Below are 13538 nucleotides of genomic sequence, written 5' to 3'. Positions count from 1 at the left end.
TTTGAATGAGCATGGTGACTATCAATTTATTCAAAGTAAAATGGCTCGAGTTTCGTGCGATGATGTGGATTTTTTATCAAGAAAATGTGTGGTTCAAATGACTAAAAATTTTATTGAACGGTTCTGTATTGTTTTGTTTTAAAAATGTGACATTGTTGTGTCGGAATAAATTGAGCTTGTTTTATTTCATGTTTTGTTGAGTCGAGAGTTCAATAGTTGAAACAGGTAGTGAATTTTGTTGTTACAAAAATCTTTTGCATCGACTGGACATTGGAGTTAGCCAAACCCACGAAACGTATTTTTCAAATAATATCATTTATAATTCTGTCGACACAAAATTTTGTGGGATTTACCCGATATTTGATGGTTAAAACCCGTAAACTTATTGCTGTATATGTACGATTTTACAACTATCTCTGAAGCTACTTTACTAGCGAGAAAGTTAACCGCTTAGAAGCCGTTCAAAGTACCAGAATACCGATGCTTACGATGAATATATTCTCTACTCGTTTCAAAGCATGTCTTGTTTCTTTTACCTCGTAAACAAATTAGTGCAAGCGATTCAACCAGTTACGCCAGGCAAGCTCCGGTTGGATCAATAAAGCTTGACGTTCGATCGATGCAAATTTTTTGTTCACCAGATTGACGTACTTATTTTATTTAAAGTACCTGATCGTTTCCGTCAACGAACACGCGACCTGGAGGTAACAATGCCTAAACTCCAAACGAAATGATGTTTAGTTGACTGGTTTTCGGAAGCACGTGAAAAGGTTCGCTCGAATCAATACTCCTCTCGATCGCGACGAGAAAGGCTTTCGTCGAATCAAGGAACTCGCTCGACTAAATCATTTCGTCGAACTAACCGAATCGAGATTGTTGAATCGAAATCATCGCGTTTGGAACAAACAAGGTATACCAGATCGAAGTAAATGGATTAATTCGAACAAAATCTTTCTCCTTGGTTCAAGAATTCCTTTCCATGTGTAGGTATACATATATATATATATTTATGCAATGACAGGGGATCTCTAACCCGCCCGAACCGCGGTGTCTGTGTGTTCGTATTTATAGAATTGAGATTTCTAACAAAGATCTCGAGCTACTCGGCTCTGCTGCAGGAATAGTAGGAAGCTGCCTCCTCTCTCGCCGCCAATTAGTTCCGTCGGTTAGGCTCCTCCATTTTTCCAAATAAATCCCCTCACATGCGACACGCGGCACACTTCCACATTTACTTCTATCTCTATCTTTCGCGTTATACATTTTCCATTTCAAATTTGCTTATTTTAATTTTTTTTTGTTGTTTTTTGTATTTTTTTATTCGTCTCGCCTCCAACCGGACATCTCAAAAGAGCGAGAAACCAGTCGGGAGTAAATTGTGCAGTTTTTGATCCGCACATCCATTCAAATGCGCGATAACATTTATTATATTCCTTGTTCGGAAAATGGAGGGAAATCCGCGTCGGGAGGTGGACGATGCAACAAAACAATTCCGGCGAGTTTGGCAATAAATAGACAATCCGAGAGAAATCACACGGGTTGCACCAGCCAGCCGAGCTTATCTCTCTTTCTTTTTTGCCCGACAAATTTAGCTCGAACATTATAATATCTCCACTCCGACCGCCGCGTTCCACGCCTGCGAATTCCACCTCGGGCGAATATATCAGTTGTAATTATAATTCATTGTTAATCTACGTCTGCGGGGTAACGATTTATAGTTTATGCGGTTTAAAGGGTGACAAAGTTTTTTTTTCAGATATATGCTCCCGGAGTAGGAAATACGTCAGTGAAGTAATCACGTGTACAAGTATTGACTATGTTGTTGATTTTTCTTTTTTTTTTTTTTCTATTTTAACTAGCATTTTTGCAAAATGTCTTTCATACTCGTATATATACATATATTGAGGTGGTGCAAAAGAAACCGACTATTTTTTTTTTTTGAGTCTCGTGTGACAAAATGTTAGTTTTTGATGTTTTCAGAGCCCACTACAAAGGACAGCTCAAAAAAAAATATTTTAAGAAGTCGCTCCAAATTTTTTAAAATGTCAAAAATCGTCAAAAAATAAAATTGAAAAAATTATATTTTCAGTATTTTGTTTGATTTTTAATTCATGTCGTGGTGTATTGTTATCGATTCTTTCTTACTGAATTGAAGAAAAAAAATTTATGAAATTTTAATATGAATATTAAAAGGTCGTTCGAAAAGATCTAAAGAAATGCACCAAAAAATTGTACAAAATTATGATCGACATTTCAAAATTCAAATTTTGAACTGAAACTTTCGGAAACTTATTTTTTTTTTTGTCTATAAAATTATACCATAACGAGAGAAAAAAAAAAGATTTTTGACGATTTCTGACATTTTAAAAAATGTGGAGCGACCTCTTAAAATTTTTTTTTTCTGAACTATTCTTTGGAGTGGGCTCTTAAAACATCAAAAACTAAAATTTTGTCACACCAGACTCAAAAAAAAAAAAAATTGTCGGTCTTTTTGCACCACCCTAATATACATATATATATACATGTGCGGAAATTTCGTGTTTCTTCTCACTAAAATTAACACAACAGTCTTTAATCAGATATAGTATATTTCGTGCTTGTCCGTTGTCGAAATACGTTACGTTACGTAGAGGGTAAAGAAAACCGAGAGAGAGAGAGAGAAAGGAAAGCAAAATGAGAGAAAAAAAAAAACAAACAAAAAAAATGGAAAGAAAAAAACTTGACCAATGAATAATTCAGCCAGTCGGAGGAATTCGCCCCTCGTCGCAACATCTCGTCGCGTGCGGTGCGTAGAAAATTTTCACGTGCGACTTGCGGCTGCGTTTATATACATATATACATATATATATATATATATATATATATATATAGAAGGGCGTCGCACGCGAGTAACACCTGCACAAGGTAGGTGTATAAAGATGGATGAGGGGGAGGGGGGGGGGGGGGGGAGGCGATATTTTCCAAGGCGGTGAAATTGCTTACGAAACTAATTTATCAAGGTTTAATATTCATAGACGCATTCGCGAAAATGGTCGTGCTTTAAAAACAATTTAATTAAATCCATTCCCCCGGGGGGTGGACCGGACGACCACCTAGACTTCCTATTCTATGGTCTAGTAGCTGGATACCCTGCACGAGTTTAGAAACCATCCTGTGGCTCCTCGGTCTTCTTCGCGTGTATATCTATACCTAGTATTATACATACACACATACCCACGTAGCTTATACCACTACGTACCATGGAAATTCGAGGGGTCCTACACTATCCTTCCGCACACTCGTAATTCACCTTGATTTAGTTTCCAAAGAGATAACCCCCCATCCCCACCCCCACCACCACCACCACCACCACCACCACCACCACAGCTTCTGGTCGGATTAATCTTTGCCGACGAAATCCAGTCCCGCACGCTTCTGCCGGGATGATCCTTAGGGTCGAAAATTTCACCCTTTCTCATACGAATTAGATTCTCAGATGAGGGACAAACACAATTTGTCGAAGTTTTTTATTCTAGTTTTTAATTTTTGTTTGTTTTTTTTTTTTCTTTTCTTTTTCTTTTTTTGTTCTTCGAAGTTTGGCCAGTATATATGAAAATGCGGACTTACGTTCGAAGATCGGTGAAAAGTGTTTTAACGATTTTTGTTCATCGCAAGAGATTTTATTGTTAAGAATACAAGTTTGAAATTATAAAGAAAATTGTTTGGGCATGTATTTTAAGATGAAAAATCAGTCAATTTTGGTTTTATTACCAATTATTCTTAGTGAGTTTCTTTCCTTTTAAACAAACTGTATACGTGTTTGATTTTTCTTTGATAAATTCGCAGGATTCAAATACGCCTTTTTTTTTTACGTACAGTTGTTCGTTTTCAAATTTAATTCGACAAATGTTTTACCGCCTAGTCTTTACTTTGAACAACAAGGGTTTGTGTTTTTTTTTTGTTTTTGACTAGCTTTTACTTTTCTTCATTTTTGTCCAAGCAGGTCTTGTAGTACTTTGGTGAAAAAAGGAAGTAAATATTATAACAACGGATATTGTCAAGTCGTTGTTCCACGTTTTCGTATACAGATTTCGTTTTCGTAGATGATTTTTCACTCTTGATAGTTAGAAACAAGGTTCTCGAAATTGCTGTACCGTCGTCAACAGTTTTGGGAAAAAAATAAACAAAATGAAAATAAAAATGTAACTATAGATTGTAAAATTAGATATATATTAAAATATACAAACAGATTGAAAATCTGAACTATACGAGGTGTTGATTAAAAATGTCGACTCTTTGGCCTCTTCTCGCAGAGTGGGAATCAATGAAACTTATTCCTCCTCTTACACTACTTGCATTTCCCTACTTTCTTATTTCATTTACGTGTAACAGGCGCGCTATTTAAACAGTTTTACAATCTTTCCGACATTGCAGATTATTGTTATAATTTTCTTTCCAGGTGCATCGCGTTGATGTGAAATAGGTTTTTTTTTTTTTTGCTTTCTCTCTCTCTCTCTCTCTCCTTCTCTCTGCATCGTCTCTCAGCTCTTTCCCCGCACATGCGGGTATTACGTGTAATGCCTGTACAGCATGCAGACGACTCAGGTCAAAAGTCACAAGAGAGTTAAATATTAAACCGAGCTAACGAACCCGCAAAGATGTGCTTAGCCTGCACCTCACCTATACCTATATACCAGCCTCTTGTGCCATTATAACCAGATGCTGCTAAGTCTTGAGCTAAGTATTTAGCCGCTGTTTTACCGACGGTAGGTAATACAGAAATTACCTCGATATTGTGCGCAGTCGGAGATGCTCTAAAAAAAAAAAAAAAGAAACAAGAAAAAATAAATGAAACGTTTAAATAATTGGTCCGTATAGAGAACGAGACTCTAAAATACCTTGTAAGAAAAGTAAAAACAAAAAATTCAATGCATATTTCACCGCAGACTCTCGCATCCCACGTGTTATATAATTAACGGTCCACTGACGTCACTCGTTTAATCCGCTGCAATCGCGGCAAAAACTCTTTAATTCTCAATCTCTCTGTCTCGGTCTCTCTCTCTCTCTCTATCTCTCTCTCTCTCTCTCTCTTGACAAGCCAGAGAACGAAAGAAGGAGAGAGAAATAGAACGAACGTGTATAATAATAATCTAATTGTTTTAATTTGTGCAGCTGACAATGAGCGACGAGTAGGTGTAGATGTAGATGTAACAATGCACGTATTCGGAGCGGAAATGATTACGCGGCGGAAATGTGAAGGTGAATTGCATAATTGGGGGCAGGAGGGGGGGGGGGGGGGGATGTTTTTTTTTTTTTTTTTTTGTCCTTTTGCTACTTTTTAATTTCCGATCTCAGCTTTATCGTTAATAAGCAAAATGCGGAATTCACACCTTGACACGAAGCAATTTCTAATTCGTGTAACAAATTTGATTTGTTGAAAATCAAGTCTATGCTTATATACGTATGCCTGTTCGATCAATATATCTCTGATGCAGGATTCATCGTCAGCCACCCGCTTCGTATTTGCAAAATTTCCAATAATTCGATGAACCAGGTTCTCTACCATCCCCCACCCACGACGACCGGATACAACTAAATACGTTACCGATCAGGGCTTGCGCTGAGAACGGGTTCTATGCACGCTTTGGTAACAAGTTTCACTTGGGGATGAGTAAATAGATCACCGGTATTGATGGTATTAGTATCTAACGATATTCGCACGGATCGGATTGATTTTTAGTTGTATTTCATCACGTGTGAGATAAAAGTTTGATAAAACGTAAGTTTTTGTGAATGGAAATTAGTATGGTCATCGTGTTTTTTAAACTCAGAGAAACTAAGAAATAGAAAAAATTTTTGTACCTTGAAAATCTAATAGCAGGTGAATAATATTTTCTTTTTCAAAATTGCAACTGTAATACCGGTGACGAAATTTTTCGACAATTCTTTGCTTTCTGCTTCATAAATCAGCGCGTCAAACCGGCTCGTGCAGGTGTACGTATAATCCGAAAATTCGTTTCACTCGTCGCATTTATTTCGGGTTGAATCCATCCGCGGGGGTGTATAATTTGAGGCGGAGAAATTTTTGACACTGTGGAAAGTCAGAGCGATAAATTTCGTCACGCCGTGATGTGACGCCGATATTTTTTAAGGCTAAATTGCAACGAAATTATGATTGCAGGCCTGGTTTACTGTGAATTAGCCAAACTGCAGTGGCGCAGAAGCTTTTGGCTTGTCTTTATCTCGCTCTCGAATTAATAACGCTTCTCTCTATTTCGATTATCGAGATATTTATCGGATGATGTGGGAAATTTAATTTTACCGAACCTGTATACGAGGATAAATCAATTACCCCGTGAGGAGGGGGAAAAGAAACTTGATAAAATAATAAACTATGCGGAAAAGTTACTGCTGTTGTTGTTGTTGTTGTTTCTTACTAGACTACTAATAACTAATAATAATGAAAATTAATAATAATTTTTTCAGTGTCATATACACAGTTTTAATTAAGTCGTTATCTGTAAAATTATACGTAGAATGTCCTAAGATTTTTCATTTTGTAGTATAAACTTTTTATTAAGTGAAAGGAGTAAAATTAAAATAACAAAAAAAAAAAAAAAAAATTTTGTTAACGGCGTACTTGTCATTTCGAGGAGTTAATTAGTGTTCGGAGGATAAAAAATCGCCTGTCGAATCACTCGGATTCAGTGGGTTGTGAAAATTGGGGCGAGATTAAAGTTCGAAATTTGAAAAGTATAGTGAAATTTTGAAGTAAGGAAATCAAAATATTAGGAAACAGGAAATTATATTTTCTCATTCTCGCACTTTCGAAACTTAGATGCTTCGTCAGATTTTTTTGTTTGATTTCTTTACCGTGTAAGTTTTGCCACAAAAAAAATTCTAAATCTTGCACTTTTCCGAACGTTTCAAATTTGGAATTTCAACCTCACCCCTGATATTTCCTTGCAGTGTAGAGCCAGCAATATTCTCGTTATATTCTCAAATTATACGTGTGACTTACCTACTAAGGATATTGCATATCGTAAAACGGGAAGCATCGCGTACGTACAGCGTGTTAGTTTTATTACTTTGTGTAGAAAATATATATATATATATATGCATCATATAGATTATACACATAAAACCATTGAAAAAAAAAAAAAAAAAAAGTAAAAATACTTTATACAGAAAAAGTTTTCGTTATTATTATTCCTCTGCAATATAACATTTATGCACTCGCGTAATCGGCCTATTCACTGCAGGCTATTCACATTGATACAAACGCGGAGGGGTGAAGGGGATGATAATTTCGCACCCTCCTCGTCCACCAAAAGGATCGAGAGAAGGGGTTTCAGTTTATTTTACCCACCCCACGGCGATACAGCCTCGATTAATCCAATTACCAGTTCGAAATCGTTTGGCTCTTTTGTCTCGTTTATATAGGGAACGAAATTTGAATCGCTCTGCGGTGTGCGAAATTCAAATTCAAATCAGCTGGGTTTGAAACAAGCGGCGCACAAAGCAGAAAAAGAAACAAAATTTTTACTCTTTATTCTCGTACAGCTGTAATAGATTTAAAAATCGAAAATCAGTCGCGTGAGTGGGTATCGATTGAATCGATAAGGGGGTTGAAAATAAATGAAAATGAACAAAAAAAAAATTAAAAACATGAGGAAATTCTCGTTACAATACCGTTCTTGGTATATCGATCCACAGGCAGAGGCGATATGCACACTTCCGATGCTGATAAACGTGACGGAAAGTGTATACTTTGTATTTACAACCCCCGTGCGAGGTAGCCTGGCACACAATGCGCGCATCCCGCCACATAATTTATATTACAACAAACTTCAAAGTTCACGTCGCGTTGAAACCTGGGTGTATAGCTATAGATGTAGGTATATTAACTTGGTACTAAACGTACCTACCTACGATAAAGGTGAAAGTGAATTTAATCGCGTTATTTATACTCTGATAAGCTGTCGTGGAAAATGAAATTTTCGGTCTTATGAAAATTATAAACGAACAAAGTAACGCGGAAACTAAAGATTATTGGTCAAACGCTGCTATTTATGATTGCGTACGAGTATCGAATAAATATCAAGCCTTAAATATAACTTATTTTTACATAAAATAATAAATAAATAAAAAATTTTCTTTCTCTCAGCTTCTTCCAGTCAATAATTATTTTCCAATTATGCAAACTAATAACGCGCAACGTGAAACGATCCGGTCTACCGAAATTCAATGATCTGCCATTTTCCTAATGCTTTTACTTTATTGCGCGTGCACTCACGTATAAAACGGGGACATATTATGCTCAGCCACTTGCCTTTGCCCCGAATTTTCCACATCCTTGATCTCTCCTGTCGTGTGGGGAAGTTTAGAATTTGAGGTAAAGCCGGGAAAAAGAAGAGCGATGGGGATAAATAACAAACAAACAAACAAACAAAAAAAAGAAACTCGTTGCGCCAGTAATATCCCAATTCACAAAATTCCTTATCCTTAGGACTTTCTGACCAGACACTTTTTTTGTTTTTTGGTTTTTTTTTACACCCTGTGTTTCCGGTAACAATTTTATCTCACATGGTGTTTAAATAGTATTCGCGTTTCTGAGGGGGGGGGGGGTCCTCAAGGCTGAAAGATTCGAAAGGATTTCGACATTATTAGTGACCTTCCATTGAGAATCTTTTACGGGAAGGTATAATACATGCGATACGTGCATAAAGGTCGAGTGGAGAGTCGGGATTTTAATAATATGGCGGATGTAAGCTCGCCTCGTGACTCGACGCGTTATCCGAAAGCTGCCCGGGGCTTGCCGAGCTTTACGGACGTCCCTGGCAGCCGTAACTCATACGGCGCTTGTATACACGAAAGGGCCGCTATGCTCCCTCTGCTGGATAACTAAACACCACTTTTAGAAACATGCGCCTTCTTTCTTTACTCCGTGTATTCTCGTGTTTATTGCTTCAGCCGAGAACCCTTGAAAACCGAAACTCGTCTTCGTTTCCTGATATTCCCTTTTAGGAAGAGGCGCGGAAATCCTAGCGAGAATCACTCGAGGGTATACGTACGAAGCGTATGTTAGACCGTCAAGGGAATAAAATAATTCGCGATTCTCCACCTTGGAAGACTCTGAAAAAACCAACTATTTTTTTTTTTTTGAGTCTCGTGTGACAAAATGTTAGTTTTTCATGTTTTAAGAGCCCACTCCAAAGGACAGCTAAAAAAAAAATTTTTAAAAGTCGCTCCAAATTTTTTAAAATATCAAAATTCGTCAAAAAATTAAATAAAAAAAATGATATTTTCAGTATTTTGTTTGATTTTTAATTCACGTCTTGGTGTATTGTTATCGATTCTTTCCTACTAAATTGAAGAAAAAAAATTTATGAAATTTTAATATGAATATTAAAAGGTCGCTCGAAAAGATCTAAAGAAATGCACCAAGAAATTGAAGAAAATTATGAGCGACCTTTCAAAATTCAAATTTTGAACCGAAACTTTCGGAAACTTAATTTTTTTTTGTGTATAATATTAGACCGTAACGAGAAAAGAAAATAAAGAAAAAAAATCGATTTTTGACGGTTTCTGACGTTTTAAAAAATGTGGAACGACCTCTTGAAAATTTTTTTTTCTGAACTATCCTTTGGAGTGGGCTTCTGAAACATCAAAAACTAACATTTTGTCACACGAGACTCAGAAAAAAAAAAATAATCGGTTTTTTTGCGCCACCCTAATACATATATATATATATACGATATATCGTTGATAAATAATAATCCAATTATACATTGATAAAAACAAATGAAAAAACGGTTAACATCGTAGACATGATAATTGCAAAAATAATATGTAGAGAAGGAATTGTAAATTGGCGATGAAAATATAGTAGAAATATTATTGTAGAATTCTCACAAGTTATTTTCTCTATAAAAGCAACCCTCGTACTTTTTACCATATAACTTTCTTACACTTCTCTATACACTACTACATGTATACGTATGTATACATGACGTAACTTTGCCCAAGTTATAATGGAATTTGTTTATTACATTATTATAACTTATGTATATATATATATATTTATATACGCATCTGAATTCGAAAGGCCCAATTTTTCATGCAGGCGTGGAAATAATTGTTTTTTTTTTCACTCTCTCTTTACACAGTTTTGTCAGTTAAAGTTGAATTATCGAAAGAGAAAGCCTATTCCGACCCAGCATTAATGTGTGTGTGTGTGTGTGTTTGGATGTGTGGGAATGTGTATAGTTATTGTTAACTTGGTAAATTTTTCAGCCTTCAAGATCCTGCGCCGTGTGCAGCCGCAGCCGTATACAAACGCATAAACTAATTACAATTTTCTCTTTCTTTTTATTTTCATGTATCTCATCATCCTGGGAAACGGACAACGTGATCGTCTTTCTCTCTGTGTCTGTCCTGTGACTTTGGTGATGGTGAAATTGTCAACGATTGGTGATGGTCTGATGTATACAATTAATCTCAACACGATACATCGAATAATCCCTGACCCTCTGTTTTTTTTTTTCCAACCCCTGGGGTTTTTAAACACTCCCGTCCCGAACGCATAAAAAAAAAAAACAAAAAAAACAAACAAACATTCACCCCTGGGTTAAAATACGGTCCGCTACGCATTGGGAATAAAATTATTCAACCAATTTTTTCACCGCCCAATATACCTTGTAATTAAATTGTTGCTCATTGTTACCGACTAACTAACAAACTAACTACATACAATAAATTCATCACCGCTGACGCGAAACGATTGCCGGCTTATCTTTTGCTTCGCTGGGTAAACGACAAAAAAAAAAACACAAAAAACAAAAAACAACAACCAATACGTTAATAAAAAACGTTTTCCCGTCACTTTATAACCGAGCAGCCCTTTTATCAGGCACACTGAAGACCTACCAACGGGCGGCATGCGACGAAGAAACAATGACGCTGAGATGCCCTCCGGGAACAACGATATCAGTGACGCTGGCTCAGTACGGAAGAGCAGGGGTGGCAAGTATCACTAAATGTAGCACACCGAGTCCGCAGGCTGTGGAAAAGGAACCGACTCGCACCTGCCTTTGGCCCCAAGCACTGGAGGTAAGTCTCATGGCGGTGCATATATTATTCTTACATTAATTCTCACCGTAGTAGATACCTACGGAGGGACGATTCTGCGTACAGATCGCGTTACCGACATTTACCGACATTCTTAACCGTTTCGCAGCTCAGAAGCAAACCCTTTTTTTCAATCTTTCCGAGTATCGGAAAAATATACGTTACTATAGTTTCTATGATCGACACGTCTCGACACTTTTATAAAGGTACAGTAGATAAAAGTAAAAAGTAACCGTTGATGATAAAATAAATTATGGTAATCGATAAAGTTGACTAGTCTCAGAATAACCTCAACCCGAAAAAAGGGTTTGTGTCTAAGCTGTGTCGGTAAGATGTCGGTATCGGAATCTGTACATAGAACTGGCCTCATATATATATGTATATACCTACTTGCCATCGCAACTCGTGTACGGAATATGTCCTCCTTGTGAAAAAAAAAAATATTCTCAATCAATTCGATTTTGAAGGAAAGGAGTGCGAGGGGGGGGGGGGGGGGAGAATCTGAAGAATTTTCTAGAAAAAAAAACTTTTCAACGTTAGATGAGTTTGGTGGATTATTGTTTCCCAGAATGTATCCTATACCTGCGCTCTGTTGGGGAAATTTAATTTCCGAAGGGTTCGATGTTCATAAATTTTCTACCCTCTAGTCTTGGGTATATACAAGAGGGCCTTTTCTTGTCGGATGAAAATCTCCACATTGGCAGATATGGTGGATGCGTAGGCGTGCTAGTTTCGTACAGTTCTCTCGACGATACAGAGAACAGAAGGGAAGACCCTTGTAAATTCGAACCCTTATAAATTCTGTTACAACAAATAACGCGAGATCCTTCGGCTGACCCGGACGACGGTCATTGGCCTCGATCGTTTCGTCGAAAAGCGAGCTTCTGGCGAATTTTTATTGTCAGTGGAGGAGCGAGCATTAACCCATTGATTATGAAGAAGGTTTCGCAAGATTCATCGATTCGATGTTATTTATATTTGGGAAAAAAACAGGATGCTTGTAAAGAACCGTTGAAACGATTTTCTTCGGTTACGTGGAGAGAAATTTCTTTCATCCCTTTTCATTTTTATTACTTCTGCACCCTGCTCGACTTGATTATTTCAAGGATCGTATGTAAAATACACTCTAGAGAATCTCATTGCGTCTTGAGCAAATTAGAAAAGACTAGATCTGTAGAATTTTCTTGTTGTTTACTCAACTTGATTTAGCTGTTTTTTTTTTTTTTTTTTTTTTTTTTTTTTCATCGTCCATTTTTTGCACGCTGACAATATCCAGCTGAATTATACCCATCTCGAATAGATTTATCCAATTTTGTTTTGACTTTTCATTCTCTATTTGCACAACTCAATCAGCCTTTCTATTGATCATTTTTTATCAATAAACTCGAGGCTTCCTACGAACTCTACAAACTGCTTCGATATTTGATTTTCTTTTTAGCTTTCGACAATCCTCGCAGAGTTTGCAGAGTAAATTTTTGTCGAACTTTTTTCACTTTTACTTCAGTCATCTTTCTCTCTCCACCTATTCCTCTCTCCTCATTCATCCAACGATTTATCGGTAGCAAAAACTTAATTTGATATCGATGTGAATTCCTTTTCCTTTTCTTCGTAATCTTATTATTATCGTCAAGTTTAATCTCCGTCTCGTTATTATTATCGGGCAACTTCTTCGTTCTCTCATTTCCGTTTTTATTACTATTATTATTGTAATTTTTTCTTTTTTTTTTTTGTTTATTTCTTTCGAACAAGTTAAATCGAAGGGGGTGATTATTAGTTTCATACAAATTGCGACTCGCGTTTTCGAAAATTGTGTAAAAAATTTCTCTCCCTAGTTCCTTTATTTTATTCTTCGTTCAGAGAACTTGCTTTTTATCGTTTATATATTATAGAGATTTTCTTGTACTGTGTCTATATACGTAACAATTTATATATGACATACATAGCTGATAGAATACCGTACAATGGAATTCACTGAACCGTCTATCTGTCGAGAGAGAGAAAGAGTAAGATAGAGAGAGAGATAGAAAGCTCAATTTCGTATTTCACGATTCAATGCTGTCCAAAGGCGAGCATTGTCCGATAAATTCTGTGCCCTTGGAAAGCCTTGATCATTATTACATACCTTCATACCTCGGAGGAAATAATTTTGGCAAAAATGAAGTAAAAAAGAAAAAGGTAAAAAAAAAAAAAAGAAAGACAAGAAATTCGGTTGGGGTATAATCCGGCGTAAAGCAGCTAGCCGATCGAAGAATTATAGCGTAGTCCTTGGAAAGGAGGAAAGCGATATAACGATGAAAACTCGATTTTCACTCCCTCGCAATTTCGTCACGTAACATCTTCTCTCGCATTTCTGTTTTTACACCGAAACGTGTCGACGAGCTCGATTCGAGATCTCTCTCGCTTAAAAGCCCGCGGGTATCATTCATGTTTCG

At 36.7% G+C, this 13538-nt stretch overlaps 1 protein-coding gene across 4 annotated transcripts in view; it reads left to right on the top strand.

Moving 5' to 3' along the window:
* Positions 1 to 13538, top strand: part of LOC124414906 (protein eva-1 homolog C-like) — a 79962-nt gene that overhangs the window by 38729 nt on the left and 27695 nt on the right. For 3 of the 4 annotated variants that reach the window (XM_046896064.1, XM_046896065.1, XM_046896062.1), the window contains exon 2: positions 10877 to 11088. In XM_046896064.1, coding sequence (XP_046752020.1) covers positions 10877 to 11088 — 212 coding nt within the window. The remainder of the gene's footprint in view (positions 1 to 10876; positions 11089 to 13538) is intronic. The other variant, XM_046896063.1, reaches the window with a different exon arrangement.

The sequence above is a fragment of the Diprion similis genome, chromosome 14 (genome assembly GCF_021155765.1).
Source record: "Diprion similis isolate iyDipSimi1 chromosome 14, iyDipSimi1.1, whole genome shotgun sequence".
NCBI lineage: Eukaryota > Metazoa > Arthropoda > Insecta > Hymenoptera > Diprionidae > Diprion > Diprion similis.
This window is presented reverse-complemented; position numbering and strand designations above follow the sequence as displayed.